The 16,983-nt window shown below is 40.8% G+C and overlaps 1 protein-coding gene across 3 annotated transcripts in view; it reads left to right on the plus strand.

Moving 5' to 3' along the window:
• Window positions 1–16,983, plus strand: part of stab1 (stabilin 1) — a 101,726-nt gene that overhangs the window by 14,125 nt on the left and 70,618 nt on the right. For all 3 annotated transcript variants that reach the window (XM_086150060.1, XM_086150059.1, XM_086150061.1), the window contains 17 exons: window positions 225–338; window positions 715–768; window positions 3,556–3,636; window positions 3,722–3,880; window positions 4,512–4,574; window positions 4,740–4,832; window positions 5,914–6,000; window positions 6,096–6,207; window positions 6,952–7,138; window positions 8,887–8,980; window positions 12,314–12,472; window positions 12,556–12,651; window positions 14,147–14,242; window positions 14,566–14,613; window positions 14,726–14,859; window positions 16,032–16,143; window positions 16,403–16,480. In XM_086150060.1, coding sequence (XP_086006186.1) covers window positions 225–338; window positions 715–768; window positions 3,556–3,636; window positions 3,722–3,880; window positions 4,512–4,574; window positions 4,740–4,832; window positions 5,914–6,000; window positions 6,096–6,207; window positions 6,952–7,138; window positions 8,887–8,980; window positions 12,314–12,472; window positions 12,556–12,651; window positions 14,147–14,242; window positions 14,566–14,613; window positions 14,726–14,859; window positions 16,032–16,143; window positions 16,403–16,480 — 1,767 coding nt within the window. The remainder of the gene's footprint in view (window positions 1–224; window positions 339–714; window positions 769–3,555; window positions 3,637–3,721; window positions 3,881–4,511; window positions 4,575–4,739; window positions 4,833–5,913; window positions 6,001–6,095; window positions 6,208–6,951; window positions 7,139–8,886; window positions 8,981–12,313; window positions 12,473–12,555; window positions 12,652–14,146; window positions 14,243–14,565; window positions 14,614–14,725; window positions 14,860–16,031; window positions 16,144–16,402; window positions 16,481–16,983) is intronic.

Consider the following 16,983-nt stretch of genomic DNA (forward strand, 5'->3'; position numbering starts at 1 on the left):
TTTGTAGGGAGTTTACCAGCTTAAGACTATAACCAATAAGCTGCTTACATTTATTTCTGTCAGTGTGTCACAAAATAGGACATCACAGAAATCATTGATGGTCAATCTGCCGTGTTTTGTGTGCGGAGAGGAAGGACCACCGAGTCACACAGGGATAGAAACAATCCTGAAAACAGGAGTAAACAGGAACCATTAATCTGATATGTATTTGTCATTGGCTTCAGAACTGTGGAACCCGTCTCCCTCTGCACGGCCCAGGACCATTGACAGTGTTCATCCCGACTAATGAGGCCGTGGATCGGGCCAGAGACGGCAGCATCCTGTACATGCTGAACGATGTAAGAACCCATGGGGTGACTGTGGAAGAAGGAACGAGTCAGATAAGCTGAAAATTCATTCAAGAATCAACCGAATGTAGAGTTTGGTTTGGAAAAAAAAAAAAAGATACTGTACCCTCAATTAAATTTAACAAACAAAAATGCCGCTTTCTTAAACAGATGACGATTCTAGCTCCAGGGTTTCGTGCTGTTGTACCTTTACTGCTGTGGTTCAATGTTGCAAGCAGCAGTTGGATGTTGATGATACATTATTTAAAATATTACAAGCCATATATTATAATCTAGCAGATTTAAGCTTACACCCACAATAATTAGCTTTTTAGCTTTCATTTTGCTTGTGCGCCATATTTAATGAAAATCTGCTCCATTCTTCCAGGCGAAGTATAAACTCCAGGAACTTCTCAAGCACCACATTTTCTCCCAGGCTGTGGTAAGTGTACCCTCTAAACTAACACACTTATTATTCTTTAATTTTACCCAGCCCCAAGCAGGAAAACAGGTTTTTATAACCATTTTTAGATGGTGGTAAACCTGTATAATAACACTTTGCTGTAAGCCACCATGGCCCAAAAATACTCAATATTGTAAGATTCTATTAAGAAAGGGGGCATTTTTCCTACTGTTGCTGGAGTGTCATGACCTCGGAAAAATGACTAATTTAAAGTGATATAAAGTTTAATAGGGTCAAAAAAAAACTTAAATATCCATGTGGTAAGATGATTTTTATCCCTATTCAAGTTACATGAGGTCTGAGCTGAAAGAGAGAGGCGAATCCAGCTTTTCAGGCAGGTTGAGTTACAAAACAAGGTGCTTTTGTCATTTCCATTTTTATTTTAGTTGTAGTTGTAGGTGAGACTGTAGGAGACTGAAGAGAACAGACAGGAATACAGGGAGATACAGCGTAAGGTAAAGATAGGGGTAGCAAAGGCAAAAAAAGGGCGTATGATGACTTGTATACCTAGTTGGATAGTAAAGAGGGAGAGAAGGATCTATACAGGTTGGCGAAACTGAGGGAGAGATGGAAAGGAGGTACAGCAGGTCTGGATTATGGATTGAGGGAAATGTATTGACGGATGCTAGAAGAGTGATGGGCAGATGGAAAGAGTACTTTGAAGAGCTGATGGATGAGGAAAATGAAAGAGAGGCAAGGCTAGAAGAGGTGACTGCTGTAGACCACAAAGTAGCGGAGATGAGTAGAAGTGAAGTGAGGAAGGCATTGAAGAGGATGAAGGGTGGATTTTCTGATTCGATTATTCAACAGGATCTTAGAAGAGTGAGAAGATGCCTTAAGAATGGAGACAAAGTGTGATGGTGCCTATTTTTAAGAATAAAGGGGATGTGCAGAATTGCAGCAACTATAGAGGGATGAAGTTGATGAGCCATACCATGAAGTTATTGGAAAGAGTAGTGAAAACTAGACTGAGAGCAGAAGTCAGCATTTGTGAACAGCAGTATGGCCTCACGCCTAGAAAGAGTGCTACAGATGCAGTATTTGTGGTGAGAATGCTAATAGAGAGGTACAGAGAAGGCCAGAGGGAGCTGCATTGTGTTTTTGTAGACCTAGAAAAAGCGTATGACAGGGTGCCAAGAGAGGAGCTTTGCTATTGTATGAGGAAGTCTGGAGAGGCAGAGAAGTATGTTAAACTGGTGCAGGACATGTATGCTAGCTGTGAGACCCTGGTACGGTGTGCTGTAAGGGTAACAGAGAAGTTAAAGGTGGAGGTGGGACTCCATCAGGGATCAGCTCTGAGCCCCTTCTTGTTCCCAATGGTGATGGGCAGGCTGACAGATGAGGTTTAGACAGGAATATCCATGGGCCATGATGTTTGCAGATGACATTGTGATCTGTAGTGAGAGCAGAAAACAGGTAGAGGAAAATCCAGAGAGGTGTAGGTAAGCTCTGGAAAGGAGAGGAATGAAAGTTAGTCGCAGCAAGACATATATGTGTGTGAATGAGAGGAACTCGGGTGGAACGGTGAGGCTACAGGAAGTGGAGATCAAGAAGCTGGAGGATTTCAGATACTTGGGGTCAACAGTCCAGAGCAATGGAGAGTGTTGAAAAGAGGTGAAGAGTCTGGTCCAAACAGGCTGGAATGGGGGGAGAAAAGTGTCAGGGGTACTATGCAACAAAAGACTATCAGCCAGAATGAAAGGAAAGGTGTACAAGACAGTGATGAGACCATCGATGTTGTATGGGGTGTATGGTGACAATGACGAAAAGACAGGAGGCAGAACTAGAGGTAGTAGAGATGAAGATGTTTAAGTTCTCTTTGGGAGTGACAAGGATGGATAGGATCAGGAATGAGTCTATCAGACGAACAGCACATGTTAGATGTTTTGGAGAGAAGGTCAGAGAAGCCAGACTGAGATGGTTCGGTCATGTACAGAGGAGGGATGAGAACATATTGGTTGACGGATGCTGGAATTGGAGCTGCCAGGCAGGAGGTCTAGAGGAAGACCAAAGAGAAGATTTATGGACATAGTGAGAGAGGATATGAAGGTAGTTGGTGTGAGAGAGGAGGATACAGAGAATAGGGTTAGATGGAGAAAGTTGATTCGCTGTGGTGACCCCTGAAGGGAAAAGCATAAAGAAGAAGACTCTTTTTTTTTTTTTATTCCATCAATGTCTACTGTATCTTTGTCTCTCTCCAAGCCTTCCTGTGTAGTAATGTTCTTTTTTTGTATTTAAATTATTGTATAATGTGGCAATTGCTTCGATCAAGCTATGTACATAACATAATTCTGGTGTTTTTCGAATGCATATATGCTAACTTTTGATAGTTATAGGCTATTATTTTCCTAGAAAATAGAGGGAGGTAGAAAAGACGGGAGTGTCTGGCTACCTTCTGAGACACATTATTGTTTTGGTAAAGTGGCAAATGTTGGTGTAGAGTGATAGATATATATGATTTCTTTTACCAATGTACACATCATTGAATGCACATATGAGTTCGACAAGCAACATGAGACAATTCCTGATGTACTGTAATTCCTGCTTCTTGCAGAAAGTATGTACTGACTGGAGTTGATATTATGATCCCTTCACCTTTTCTGCAGCAAGCAAAGCTGTTATTCTTATTCCTACCAGGGCTAGCTTGTGCTATTAAAATAGCAAAACCATCTGAATTTTGTCCATATTTTTTTTTTTTTTTTTTGAGACTTAATACACTGAAATTGTCATATGCTCGGCTAACTTGATTATGTTATTTTTTTGTAGCTGACAGCTGATGATTTGGCCATACTCCCTCGAATCCAAACCATGGCCAATCAGATCATCACCATTACTGTGTCCAGTCAGGTCAGAGTCTCTGATTGGTTCCTCACTTGACTGCTCAGCCCGCATGATAGGCTTTGTTCTAACAGTGTTACGCATATCCCTCCAGGGGGACGTCCTGCTGGGTGACAAGGGCATCCACCTGGCCAGTACAAATATTGTGGCGTCCAACGGGATTATCCACATGATTGACGGGTTGCTGTATCCCCCCTCCATCCTTCCTATCCTGCCTCACCGCTGTGATAAAATTGAGAGCAAGATCACTTTGGTGAGCAGATGGACATAATGAATAAGTGACTAACTGTTTTCAGCAGACGCTAATCGTAAAAGACAAGCTATCTGAGTTATTTTGGCATCGCTCTGCCTCTGTTGGTGATTGACGAGAACATAAACCAATCAAAGTATAGAAAAATTAAAGAAAAATTAAACAACAAAAAGCAATCAACAAACAGATCGCATCCTACTGATTCAGTCCTACAATTTTGTTTTGGCCCTCGAATTTTGGATATGAAGCTGAATCGTGACTTCATTTTTGCTCTGCCAATTGATTAATAGAAGACTAATTTCTGATCAGACGTTTACTTTTTGCAGAATTTCAGTGGTGGAGGCTTGAAAAACATGCCTATTTCTTGTCCAACATAAAATAGCGGTTGGTCACTTGAGTTCATGAGCTCAGTTACTTTGAACACTTTAAATCATATGACCCCTTTTTTTTAATAAGTGATATGATTCATGTCACTTATTCATATTTCTATTCATTATTCATGTTGTTGTTTTTTCCCCACAATAGTATTAAACTGTATTTTGTAAGAATATTTGACGGAAACATATCTTGGTCTGTATTTGGCATACATCCTCAATCTTTTTTTTCTCAATTTCTCTGTTTGTGTTGGTTTCAGAGTCAGTGTGTTCACTGCGATTACCTCCATGAAATTCAGTGTCCAGATGGCAGCTCTGAAATGGTAAATTGTTTCTCAATCACTGCAAGATTTGAATTTGATGGTAAAGTGGACCCAAGATGTTCGCTTGGAAGGAAACTATGCGAAACGCTTAGATTTCTGTATGTCTAATTTGATGAAAATTTCCTTTGTAGGTTTCCCTTCAAATTAATCTGTGTTTTTCCCTAGGATTCTTTTGAGTCTGGCTGCAACTATGTCACATCTCCCCTCAATCCGACACAAAGTAAAGGCTGTGCCAAACGCTGCAACGTCACCACAAGGGTGAGAGTATGAGAACTCGGATGGAATAACTTCCAACTAACTCAGCTGCTGCTGGTGACTTTAGGACGCATGATATTTGGGACATTCATTTTAAAGATTCCTTTGTGTTTCAGACAAATTTACTTCAATAGTAAAGGATTCAAGGTCTCAAGTATGGTATTCTGGTACTGTGGTTGGCTTTAGGTTTAATATTTATATTGGACTGTGCTGGTTCTCAGTCATCCAGTTTAGAGGCTTCTGCAGTTCTGGCAGAACTGAAGACGCCTCTGACCTGGATGAGGGGTGAAACGTCTTCAAGTGAAGAAATTCTAGTCCAGTAGCCACAATGAGAAGATTTCGACATGACTTTATAAAGAACATAAAATCACCCAAGGTCGTCTTCTTCTTCTTCTTCTTCTTCTTCTTCTTCTTCTTCTTCTTCTTCTTCTTCTTCTTCTTCTTCTTCTTCTTCTTCTTCTTCTTCTTCTTCTTCTTCTTCTTCTTCTTCTTCTTCTTCTTCTTCTTCTTCTTCTTCTTCTTCTTCTTCTTCTTCTTCTTCTTCTTCTTCTTCTTCTTCTTCTTCTTCTTCTTCTTCTTCTTCTTCTTCTTCTTCTTCTTCTTCTTCTTCTTCTTCTTCTTCTTCTAAAAAAATTGCTGGTTGTGGACTTCAGCCAATCATCAGCAAGGGTGTTATCGCATGATAAAGATTTAGATGAATTTCTTTCACTGGTGGTGAACGAGTTAGGTTTTCAGATATATTAGTTACTGTCAGAATGATTCAAAATAATACTGTTTCATAAATGTCTAAACCATGTCTGAATTTTCATGTCAAAAACGAAATCAAGTATTCTATACTTCAGAAAAAAATGCATCAGCAGTAACACTTGCGTACTGCAAATAACCTCTTTTTCCCAGAAATCACAGAGGATTTTTAAAAGGTTTGCAAACTGTCACTTTCTTAAATCAAGGAGAGGCCCCTAAGTCTCTTTGGAGACCCTGGGCTGTAAATCTGCGTCATGGAGGGAAAGGAGTTGGTTCTTGAGATTGCAAGTTGGTTTACTTCTTTATAGAAGTTTTGAAATATTGGGTGTCTGTTTTACAGATAGAGGAGTGCTGCAGAGGTTTCTTTGGTCCTGACTGCAAACCATGCATCGGAGGATTCCAGACTCCCTGCTATGGCAGAGGAACGGTGAGAAACTATCTTTTCACCTGCCAAAGGCTTCATTTATCAAGTCAAGGGTTTTATCGGAAGTCACCAATTTTTTTTTTTAACCCCCTACGCAGTGTGCAGATGGTATCCATAGCAACGGCTCATGCATCTGTCAGTCAGGCTTCCAGGGTGTCGCCTGCCACATCTGTTCCGATCCATCCAAGCATGGAGACAACTGTGACGAAGGTAACGGTTAACGCTTGTCACTGATGGGTAATATCTCCTCTCCAGTTTATTTCCTCTCATGGAGGAGGTCTTTTGATTATTTCTCTAGATCTTTTAAAACTTCACTGTATCACTTCTAATTAAAAAACTTTCTTGAAGAGCCTTCCTGGAGACCTGGGGGGGGAGGGGGGCAGGCAAAGCTCAAACTCTTCCTCTGTTCAATTTTTTTCCGTTAAGGCTGGTCCTCATTCTGCATTATTGCAGGCTCTGGATTTCTCGGCTTCAATATAATTTCATTTGCTTTGGTGCAACTCTTCTCACTCTTCACACACACACACACACACACACGTATATGTATATATATGAATATATATATATTTATATCCTGATTCCACTTGGAATTCATATGCTTCAATTTGTCATTCGTGTGTTTATGCATTTTGGGGCACACTTCTTAAGTTGCAAATACAATTGAAAAATAGTGTCTGACATAGTAAAGTCACACAGCACATGTATTTTTCCATCACAATACATTTCTTTCAGTCTTTTCAAATCTTTTGCAGAGGTTTGAATTTTAGCAGAATCATTTTTATACCTTTACATGTTAATCCTTTAATCACAATGTCAGTAATCTAAGCTGCTTAAATCCTGTATATTATAAATTCCTTTGAATTTCCTTTGAATGAATTGTTTATGTCTGGTCCTGTGTGTCTGATCCCCACAAATTGACCTGGAAGAGTCCCGTGCTGTGCATGTGTTTATTAGACTGTCATTGCGTCCACGGTGTCTGTGACAACCGTCCCGGAAGTCGTGGTGTGTGTCGGAGAGGATCCTGTTTGGAGAGTTACTCTGGTGAGAAGTGTGACCAGAAGGCCACACTGTGCAACTCCGATGGCCTGAGGGAACACTGTCACATCAACGCCTACTGCTCGGACAGCGGACTGCGTACCACGTGAGTTATGGCTGCTTTCAGAGGACTTTTTCTCCATTCATATCATCACTAATTAACTAACATAAAGACATCTTAGTCCCAAGGTGTACAAGACAGTGGTGAGACGAGCGATGATGTATGGACTAGAAACTGTTACAATGACCAAAAGACAGCAGGCAGAACTGGAGGTTGCAGAGGTGAAGATGTTGAGGTTCTCTTTGGAAGTGACCAGGATGGATAGGATCAGGAATGAGTCTATCAGAGGAACAGTACATATTAGATGTTTTGGAGAGAAGGTCAGAAGCCAGACTGAGATGGTTGGGTCATGTACAGAGGGGGGATAATGAATATATTGGTAGACGGATGCTGGAATTGGAGCTGCCAGGCAGGAGGTCTGGAGGAAGACCAAAGAGAAGATTTATGGACATAGTGAGAGAGGATATGAAGGTAGTTGGTGTGAGAGAGAAGGATACAGAGAATAGGGTTAGATGGAGAAAGTTGACCCGCTGTGTCGACCCCCGAAGGGAAAAGCCGAAAGAAGAAGAAGAAGAAGAAAGATATCTTAGTCCCATTTTATTATCGCCAGGTAACTTGGTTTGTTTGACACATGCCGATAACATAGCAAGGGATTCACATACATTTTTCCAATCACTGACAGGCAAATTGTCAGGACCAATCGATAGTCATTTGTTAAGGGAACGTACAATTAAGCATCTACAAAATGAACACTTTAATTTAAAGCAGCCAATTGCAAACCAGAACTCCTGTCTGGTGGGGACTTCTGGTCTCAGTATCTGACATCAGCCATGAGGGGAATAAAAGAACACTAAAATTGGTAATCATTGATCATTGCAAGAAATGTTGTAAAACATTTTAAACCATTTCTTTCAGGAAGAGGCAAAACTGGGACTTCACAATATACTCAAAAAGACATTGTTTTCAGACTATATTTGACATAAAAACATGAGGTATATGACCATTTGACACAGGATTAAACCTGTGAATATATTTTTCATTTTATCTGGCCTGCCCATACGTGTTCTTGTGCTCTGATGCTGAAGCCATCACTATTATTGATGACTGTGTCACCGTGTCAGCAGGTGTTGTTCTGGGTTGTTGCACGATTAGTGGTGTGAATGAAGGCTTTATATTGGCTCGATCACGCAAACCTGCCGGTGACTGATCGGCCCACCGGTCACTATTTCTGCTTTTATGCAATAGACCCTTTCATAATTTCACATTTTGTAAGCTAGGATGTAATTTTGTTGTTGGTTGTTATTGTTGGTGATGATGGCAGTGTTCAAAGACTGAAAATGTTGGCACGTTCATTGGGAAAATGAATGGAATAGAGACTTCGGCTTCAATACAATATGACATCCATCAGGATACATGGGTTTACAGTGAAATGATACATTTTGCACGTGTGCTTCATATTTAAATACATTTTAATTCTATGTAGGAGCATCATGGCAAAATGCATGAAGAAAAAGGGATGCCAGAGAGAATGAGCTAATACATAATTGTTTTCTAATTGTATGTTTTTGATCTTCCCGTTGATGTCGTTCTAAACTGCAACTTTCTGGAAACAACTTAATATTTTAACTGTTAATTCTGCAACTGTTATTCTGATACACTACATGGCAGAAAGTTCCAATGTTTTAACTTTGGACAGTAACTCCTTCTGCCATGAAACTATTGACACGTGAAAAAGTCCGTTACTTGTTTACTGCAGCTGCCAGCATCTTCATGTCTCTCATTTGTCTCAGCAGGTGTGTGTGTCGGGATGGATATGATGGCGATGGCCACTCCTGTTCACCCATCAACCTTTGTCAGAAGAGCAGCAGAGGTGGCTGTGACACCAACGTAGGACATTTACTTTGTATTTCTGTTGGAAGGAAAATGTTTGTTGCTTGTTTTTCTTTTTTCTTTTTTTTTTTTTTTTTTTTTTATATCTCCCCAAGCATGATAATCCAGTTTAATTGTGCATGTAACTTTGACCTGTCTCCCAGAAATCAATTTCTTCAAACCATTTATTAGTATTCTGAAAATCATTTCCCTGAAAGAAAAAAAACAAAACGTTGAAACAATTCCAAGAAACTGGTTTAGTCTTTGGACTATTTTGTGAAGCCTTGTCTTTGTGATGGTGTCTGTCATCATCTCGCATGTTATTTTGCCACATGTCTCCTTTGATTTCTAGCTTAAATCCTTCTAATGGAATATATGCTCATTCTCCCACACTCAGCATTTGCACCCATATTATAAAAGATTGGGAATTATTCAACCATGTTAAAAAAGAGGAAAGACCAATTCAGTTATTTCAGAGCAATTTTCCAAATCCTTTTCTTGGTCTTTAGGCCATTTTTTTTTTTTTTGTAAATGCTCTAGACGTATTGGACTAATCTCTTGGTGAGTTTCAGTAAATTTCGTCAATTTTCAGATCACTGGGGATTTTTAGGTCATAACCAGTTCTCGTTAATTCTAATTTGTACTTTTCTCCCTTTCCATGATCATTATTTGACAAAACTTGAATGACTGGAAACTTTCATTACTTTTTCAGTTTTAAGATGTGTGTTTTCATGTCTTGTAAATCATCTTATGGTTTTTATTACAACACTGTACCTCCAAATACACTGTACTGTATTTTCATAGCAGCTTGGCAAGCGACTACATCTCAGGTTACAGGAAGCAGTTGGAATAATAGAATTCTTTAACTGAATGCCAGTTAGTTGAAGAGGGTTGTCAAATCTGAAGAACGGACGTCCAGGCAGGGTCAGGGATTGGAAAGGCAAACTCGAGGAATGAAAGGCCGGAAGTGTGTTCATGTCAGGGTGGAGGTTGACAGTGTGACAAGGCCCAGAGGCAAACTCACAAGTATGAAAATGACCAAACTCTTTATTTGACACAAAAGTGACAAAACTGATAGGATCAGACACGAAAACTAAAATAAAAGGATTTTGGCAAACGCAAAATATACACATCGCTGAAAAGGAAAATGGGTGTAACCATTCTGGTCACAGCTATGAGGGTATTTCCTCCGCTGTTATCTCTGAGTATTTATAAATACAGGAAATCAGTCCTCACTCAAACACAGTGACAGGACGTTGCCATTGGCCATAACTGTTTTTAGAGCTGGACCTTGTTGTGATTTTAAATGTCATTGTTTCACATCATCCAAGGTGAGCAGTCAAGAAGGAAAATAGCACAGTATGTTTGCTCAAGCATTGTAAGTCATTGCATACACAGAACTTTGAATTATTTATACTTTGCTCAAGGTTTCTGTTTGATGCTACTTGATACTTCTACTCCACAATTTCAGAATCCATAATGCATGATATAGTTAGTGGATAAAAAAACACAATACAGATACAGATTATAATCATTTGATAGGATTACTTTTACTTTAGATGATCAATATTACGTACTTTTGCTTCAGTAAATTTCCATTTAGAACTGAGTATATTTAGACTACAACATTTCAACTTTTATTTCAGTAAAATAAAACCGTCACTGGAAACCAGCCCGACTTACAATGCGGACAATGGTCTGGCAACAATCAGGGTTTGGTAACCCCTATTCTCGGAGCAACCCCACAGGATTCCTTGCAGGACACGGTTGAATGCCTTCTCCAGGTCCACAAAACACATGTAGACTGGTTGGGTAAACTCCCATGCACCCTCAAGAACCCTAATGAGGGTATAGAGCTCGTCTACTGTTTCCTGACCAGGAAGAAAACCTCATTGTTCCTACCGGATCCGGGGTTGAACAACCCGTCGGACCCTCCTCTTCAGTACCCCTGAGTAGACTTTTCCAGGGAGGAATGTGATCTCCCTGTGGTTTGAGCACACCCTCCGATCCCCCTTTTTAAAGAGAGAGCTCACATCCCCAGTCTGCCAATCCAGCTGCACTCCCTGCGCCTTCCACGTGATAAGGTGGAGGCATGTCAGCCAGAACAGCCCCATAACATCCAGAGCCTTAAGGAATCCAAGACAGAGCTCATCCACTCCCTGGGGCCTTGCCACAGAGGAGCTTTTGGACTGCCTCAGCAACTTCAGCCCCAAAAATAGGAGAGTCCACCCAAGAGTCCTCCAACTCTGCCCCCTCATTGGAAGGTCTATCTTCAGGATTTAGGAGGCCTTGGAAGTAGTCCTTCTACCGATCCACAACCTACCGAGTCGAGGTCAGTAGCCCAGCATCTCCACTCTACACAGTATTGGCAGCGCAATGCTTCCCCCACTGAAGCCACCAGATGGCAGATCACAGTCTCCTTGGCACCCTCCAAAAGTCGTTCTGCATGGCCTCACCAGAGTCCTCCAAAGCCTAAGTTTTGCTTCAGGAACCAACATAGCTGTGTGCCACTTTGCTTGGCAGTAAAGGTACTGGCAGGATACCTTTGGAGCCCCACAGGCCAGAATGGCTAAGTAGGACTCCTACAGATTTACGGCATCCCTCACCACTGGGGTCCACCAACAGGTTTGGGGGCTACCGCCTTGACAGGCATCGACCACCTTACACCCACAGCTCCAGTCTGCCATCTTGACAATGGAGGGATGGAACATGGCCCACTCGGACTCAACGTCCCCTGCCTTCCCCTGGTCTTGGTTTAAACTCTGCCTGAGGTGGAAGTTATAAATGACAGAGTACTCTGCCAGCCGTTCCTAGCAGACCCTCACAGCCCTTTGGGGCTGAGTCTGCCAGGCCCCATTGGTGAAGGCCACCAGGCGCTCACCACTGAGCCCTGTCCCCTGGCCTGGCTCCAGGGAGAGTCCCCTGTGACCCATGTCCAGGCAAGGAAAAACCATGTCCATTTGTCTTTTCCATCATTTGGGGGTTTCTTCTTGTGTCACGCTTTGTCTGGTCCCTCATTCGAGACCTGTTTGACTTGGGTGACCTTATCAGTCAATCCTGACTAACTGTACATGACTATAGTAACTCAAAGGAAATTTATTCTAAAACATACCAGTAATTCATTCAAACATGTTAAAATAACTATACTGTTGGTCAGCTTTGCAGCATTTGTTTCAATCAGGCTGTTTGGTCTGGTTAGGATCAATTAAGTATTTCTGTTTCTGATTCTGACATGAACTATATATTTTGTGGAATACGGGCATATTCAGAATTCATTTGAAATGCAAATATTAAGCATGAATTGGCCATCATCACATAACCCTTTGTCTTATCTGCTCCTTCTTGCTCCAGGCTGACTGTGTGTATGCTGGTCCAGGTATTGTGACATGCACATGTATTGAGGGTTGGACAGGTAATGGCAAAGTTTGCTTGGCAATCAATAACTGCCAACTGGAGAGTCGAGGAGGCTGCAGTCCCAACGCTGACTGTAAAGACATTGGCCCAGGACAGGTCTGATTGCAACAGTTAATGAAAAAAATCCTTAAACTGTGAAGAAGAAAACTCCTTTAACTCAACCCTGTATGTTTCTGCAGAGCGAGTGTACCTGCAAGAAAGGATACAGGGGAAATGGGATCACCTGCCTTCCTGTCAATCCATGTCAAAAAAACAACGGAGGCTGCCATGACATGGTACACACACACACACACACACACACACACACACACACACACACACACACACACAAACACAAGAAACATTGAAACTGTCTGAAATGACTGAAACAGCATGCTCGCTGATGCAGCATTAAAACAACTCAACTTGTTCCTCTCATGTGAGCTAATAATATGTATACACAGCACTTTCCTACAAAGTGCTATCCAATCGAGAAAGGACAAGGCCAAGGTACAGATGAAATAAACATCACCCATTCAATTGATGTATTACTCAATAGGCGCCGATAAGCCTACTGTATTCTTGTTACAATCTTTTCATGACTTGGTTGAATTTGAATTTCTTCCCTTGAAGATGCTTCACCTTTCATCTGAGAGGCTTCTTCAGTTCTGAGGGAAGCCTCTCGAGGAAAGCAATTCAAGTCCGGTTACCACAAAAAGATTTCAACAAGAATTAACCATGATCTGCATGACAGCGATCCTAGAAAGGCAGTCCTACTGCATGTTTTTGGCCTGTGGCAGGAAAATGGAGAACCCGGAGCAAGCTAATCCGTGTGTAATAGCTGTTTTTTGAAAATCATGTATTTCCAAAAATGTCTTCAATGAGCCATGGATGTATCCTGGTTTGATCAAGTGATGGTGGACACACGTGCCGTTTGTAGCTGATAACATTGGTTAACTTGTGTCTGGGGATGACAGTGGATTAAGTACACTCAATCCATAAAAAATAGAAATCTCAAAGTGCCCAATCACGTTGCGGTGTCAGTAACGTAGGTCAAAAGCAATGACACCCAAAAAACAAGAAGTTGCGTGTATGTGTAGAGGGGGTTCTAAACACTAAAACATGTTGGGAAGTGCCTAAAATCGGAACAATGGCTTTTCATTTCGTCTTGAGACAAAAAACAAAGGCAAAAAGTAAACTTTTTTTTGCCAACATGTTTATCAACAGGATGATAAAAGGCACAGTCATCCAGTAAATGTCCACTACATACTGTACCTTCAGTTTACTCCCAGTTTTAGCAACCTATTAATTACAGTGCATTGATAACCAACAAGTAAAGAACAGTCAGAACATAGATTCCCAGAACCTTCAGCCTATTTAAGGAAAGACTTCGATGTGAGAATTGAAGTAATGACTTCTGCAGTCAGTATTACAACCTGTAGATTTTCAGATTTGTACGATATAAATTAGTTTCACTTCCCTGCTGGTATATGCCCTTGGGTTTGTTTGTTTTGATTGTGCAGAATTACCGCCTAGTATTATCTCTGTTTGAGGACATCTAACTAGCATTGAAATTAATTGCATAATTGCTAAACATTTGTGTTGTTGGCAGCATGGGGGCAGAGAGACTCCAATGCAGAATAAAAGATTAAGCACAAGTCAAAGCTCTGAACTGGGTTTAATTGATTGAACTGGATAAAATGAATCAGTGATAAAGCAGCAAAGAGGCAAACACAACGGTTCTCTTTACTTTTGCCAAGCAAACTTCTCATGAACGTTTTTCTGTTTTAGGCAAAATGTACATTACATGTTAATGGATCTCACACGTGTATCTGTCCGGATGGCTTCGCTGGAGATGGAATCATCTGCTATGGAAATTTGATAGAGGTGAAAATTCAGATTTATATAAAACCGTCACCCAAAGCAATTACATAAGCTTTACCATAATCACCTTCAGATGAAATGATCAATTCAAATTGTTAAATGAAATATAACCATATGAACTGTATTTTGACAAAATGTGGGGTTATGAATGAAATGTCTTGTAGGCCAACTTGTTTTTTTTACTTTCTCCATCTTGGAGCAAAGTGTGTAGTTTAGTCTTGGGAAATAATAAATAATTTCAAAACAATGTTATGTGCTCTCAAGAAATGGAAACTACATTGTGCGTGTGTGTGTGTCCTTGTCCGTGTCCATATGTGTGTGTGTAGGAGTTGAACCCCAATATGAAGTTCTATAGTTTCTTCCGTTTGGCCCAGGTTTGTAATGAATTCATAAGTGCAGTTTGCAGCTGGTGTTAATCCAGTCATCTACAAAGGTTGGATATAAATTTTCTTTCATTTCTTAATTTGTGATTATATATGTCACCAGAAATATAGTCATCTTTCTCAGGACCTGAGTGATAACCTAACAGTGTTAGTTCCATCCAGAGAAGCTTTCAAGAACATGAGCACAAATCAGACCCGGTTCTGGACCAGAAAACATCGACTGCCTCACTTCCTGGGGTCAGTGGCATTTGTGTGTGTGCGTCACATTGTCAGATATTTTTCAAATCGATAATCCGATCAGTCCGGGCAATTGTCCTGCATTGATCAAGGGACCCAGTAACTGTGCAATATCTCGCTTAAGGTAGTTCACAGCAGAGTCTAGTTTATGATTCTATACAACATTATGGTTTGCATTAACACATCTGTCACTTTTTTAGCGTTGCAATGCAAACATAACAGTCAGTAGCAAAAATGACCTTATCACTTATCCTGTAATCAGGGCCACAATGTGGATGGAGTCCATCCCAACTGTCAATTGGCAAGTGGTGGGGTTCACCGTGGACCAGTTGGCAGTCGATCATTTGTCCAAATCTAAAGACATACAACTCTGGGAAGTTGAGTGTCTCCAACCTACTGCACGATTATGGACTTTTGGAGGGAAGACACCAACCCAGACATGGAGAACATACAAACACAGAAAGGGAACATTGAAACTGTCGGAAATGACTGAAACACAGAAAAGGCACCTGTCACAATCCATCCATGAACCCTCGGCAGTGAGGCGGCAGCTAACCACTGCCCCACTGTGCCGCCCCATCACAGATCCAATATTTATACTGTTTATGTCCAACTATTCAACATTTGACTGCTTTAGTATAAAATACCAAAAGAAAAAGGTATCTATATACCCTTATATATTCATATATATTCAATATTGGAGCCCAAATAGAACACAGTTAATCAGGATTACTTAAAGCTGCTTTGGTAGTTCATTGTATACTGACATGAACATGTGGAGTACTGAATTGTTGACACATTTTTGCGTTCAGTTTGCATTATTATCCAATCAAAATCCTGTGTCATGATTTGAATGTCTACTGGCTCTTGTTTTGTTCATATTTGACCCCTGAGTTGTGTTTGATAGTTTTGAAGATTGATGAGCCATCTTTGTAAAGTTATGGTGAGATGCGTCGGGATGTTCTCTTCAGTCCCATCTGATGCTTAAATGACTTGAATGGATGGAAATCAGGATTTCTGTACATATTTAAGTTTTTGGTATGCAGTTTTATTTCAGTTGTTCACCATGGATCACGGGTAGCTCACGGGTAGTAATAGTATTAGAACTGGGTTCCATGTGGTGGCCTCTTGACTATTTGAGTCACCTTTGACTGGCTCCATCTTGATTGCAGGGCTCATATCCTGCGAGGAATCTACTCCCGGGAGGATTTGGATAGACTGGTGGGCAAAAGGCTTCCCACCCTACACCCAGTGACCCAGTGGGAAATCTGCAACAGCAGCAAAGTGAGGATGGGGGGGTTCTCTTTCATGAAGTCATTTTGAATCAAAAGGAGAATAGCTTATGGTTTTGATATTTTGATATCCATCCATCCATCCATCCATCCATCCATCCATCCATCCATCCATCCATCCATCCATCCATCCATCCATCCATCCATCCATCCATCTCATATTTTTATATATAATTTTGAGTATTGCGTTTTCTGCTCTGACTTTGAACTGATTGTGTAAAATCAGCAATTTATCTGATTTTCTATTGAAGGGGATCCTTATTGGAAATGCCTCAATCCTGGATCACAACTTACCTGCAATCAATGGCTACATCCACATCGTCGACAAGGTGGGAGTCAAGCTGATTAGCTCTGATTGTAAAGAGGGACTTCAGGCTCTTTTCTGGGCCCAAAATGTACAAAGATTTGATGGGAATGGATTTTTTCTATCAACTAATTTTTAGATGCATGCATAGCATGCAGTCCCAATTGGGGAGTACCCTATTTAGAGTTATAGATGTAACTTTTTTTCAGGCAAATCACATTGCTTGCTCCATCATCCGGGCTGCTCATCTATGACAGAGTTTTAATTTGCCATATTGGGGCTCTAAGTGGCTTCTTTTTTATGTCCATCCCAAATGTTAGGCAAAGTGGACCAAATGATTGTCTAGTGTGTGATTTAGAATGCAATATTGTAAAGTTCCACTTTGAATTAGACCTAGCGGTGGGTGGTGATGGTTGCGCGTACTAATCCAAGGCTTCTTATGTTTTGCAAATCGTTGTATATCGTCTCATTGTCTCGCTAGATATGACTGCAGTAATTACAAATAGTTTTAACTTGAGATATTTGATC

This window comes from Fistularia commersonii, chromosome 7 (genome assembly GCF_037954325.1).
Source record: "Fistularia commersonii isolate RoL2024-O1a breed Wild chromosome 7, RoL_Fcom_v1.0, whole genome shotgun sequence".
Taxonomy (NCBI): Eukaryota; Metazoa; Chordata; class Actinopteri; order Syngnathiformes; family Fistulariidae; genus Fistularia; species Fistularia commersonii.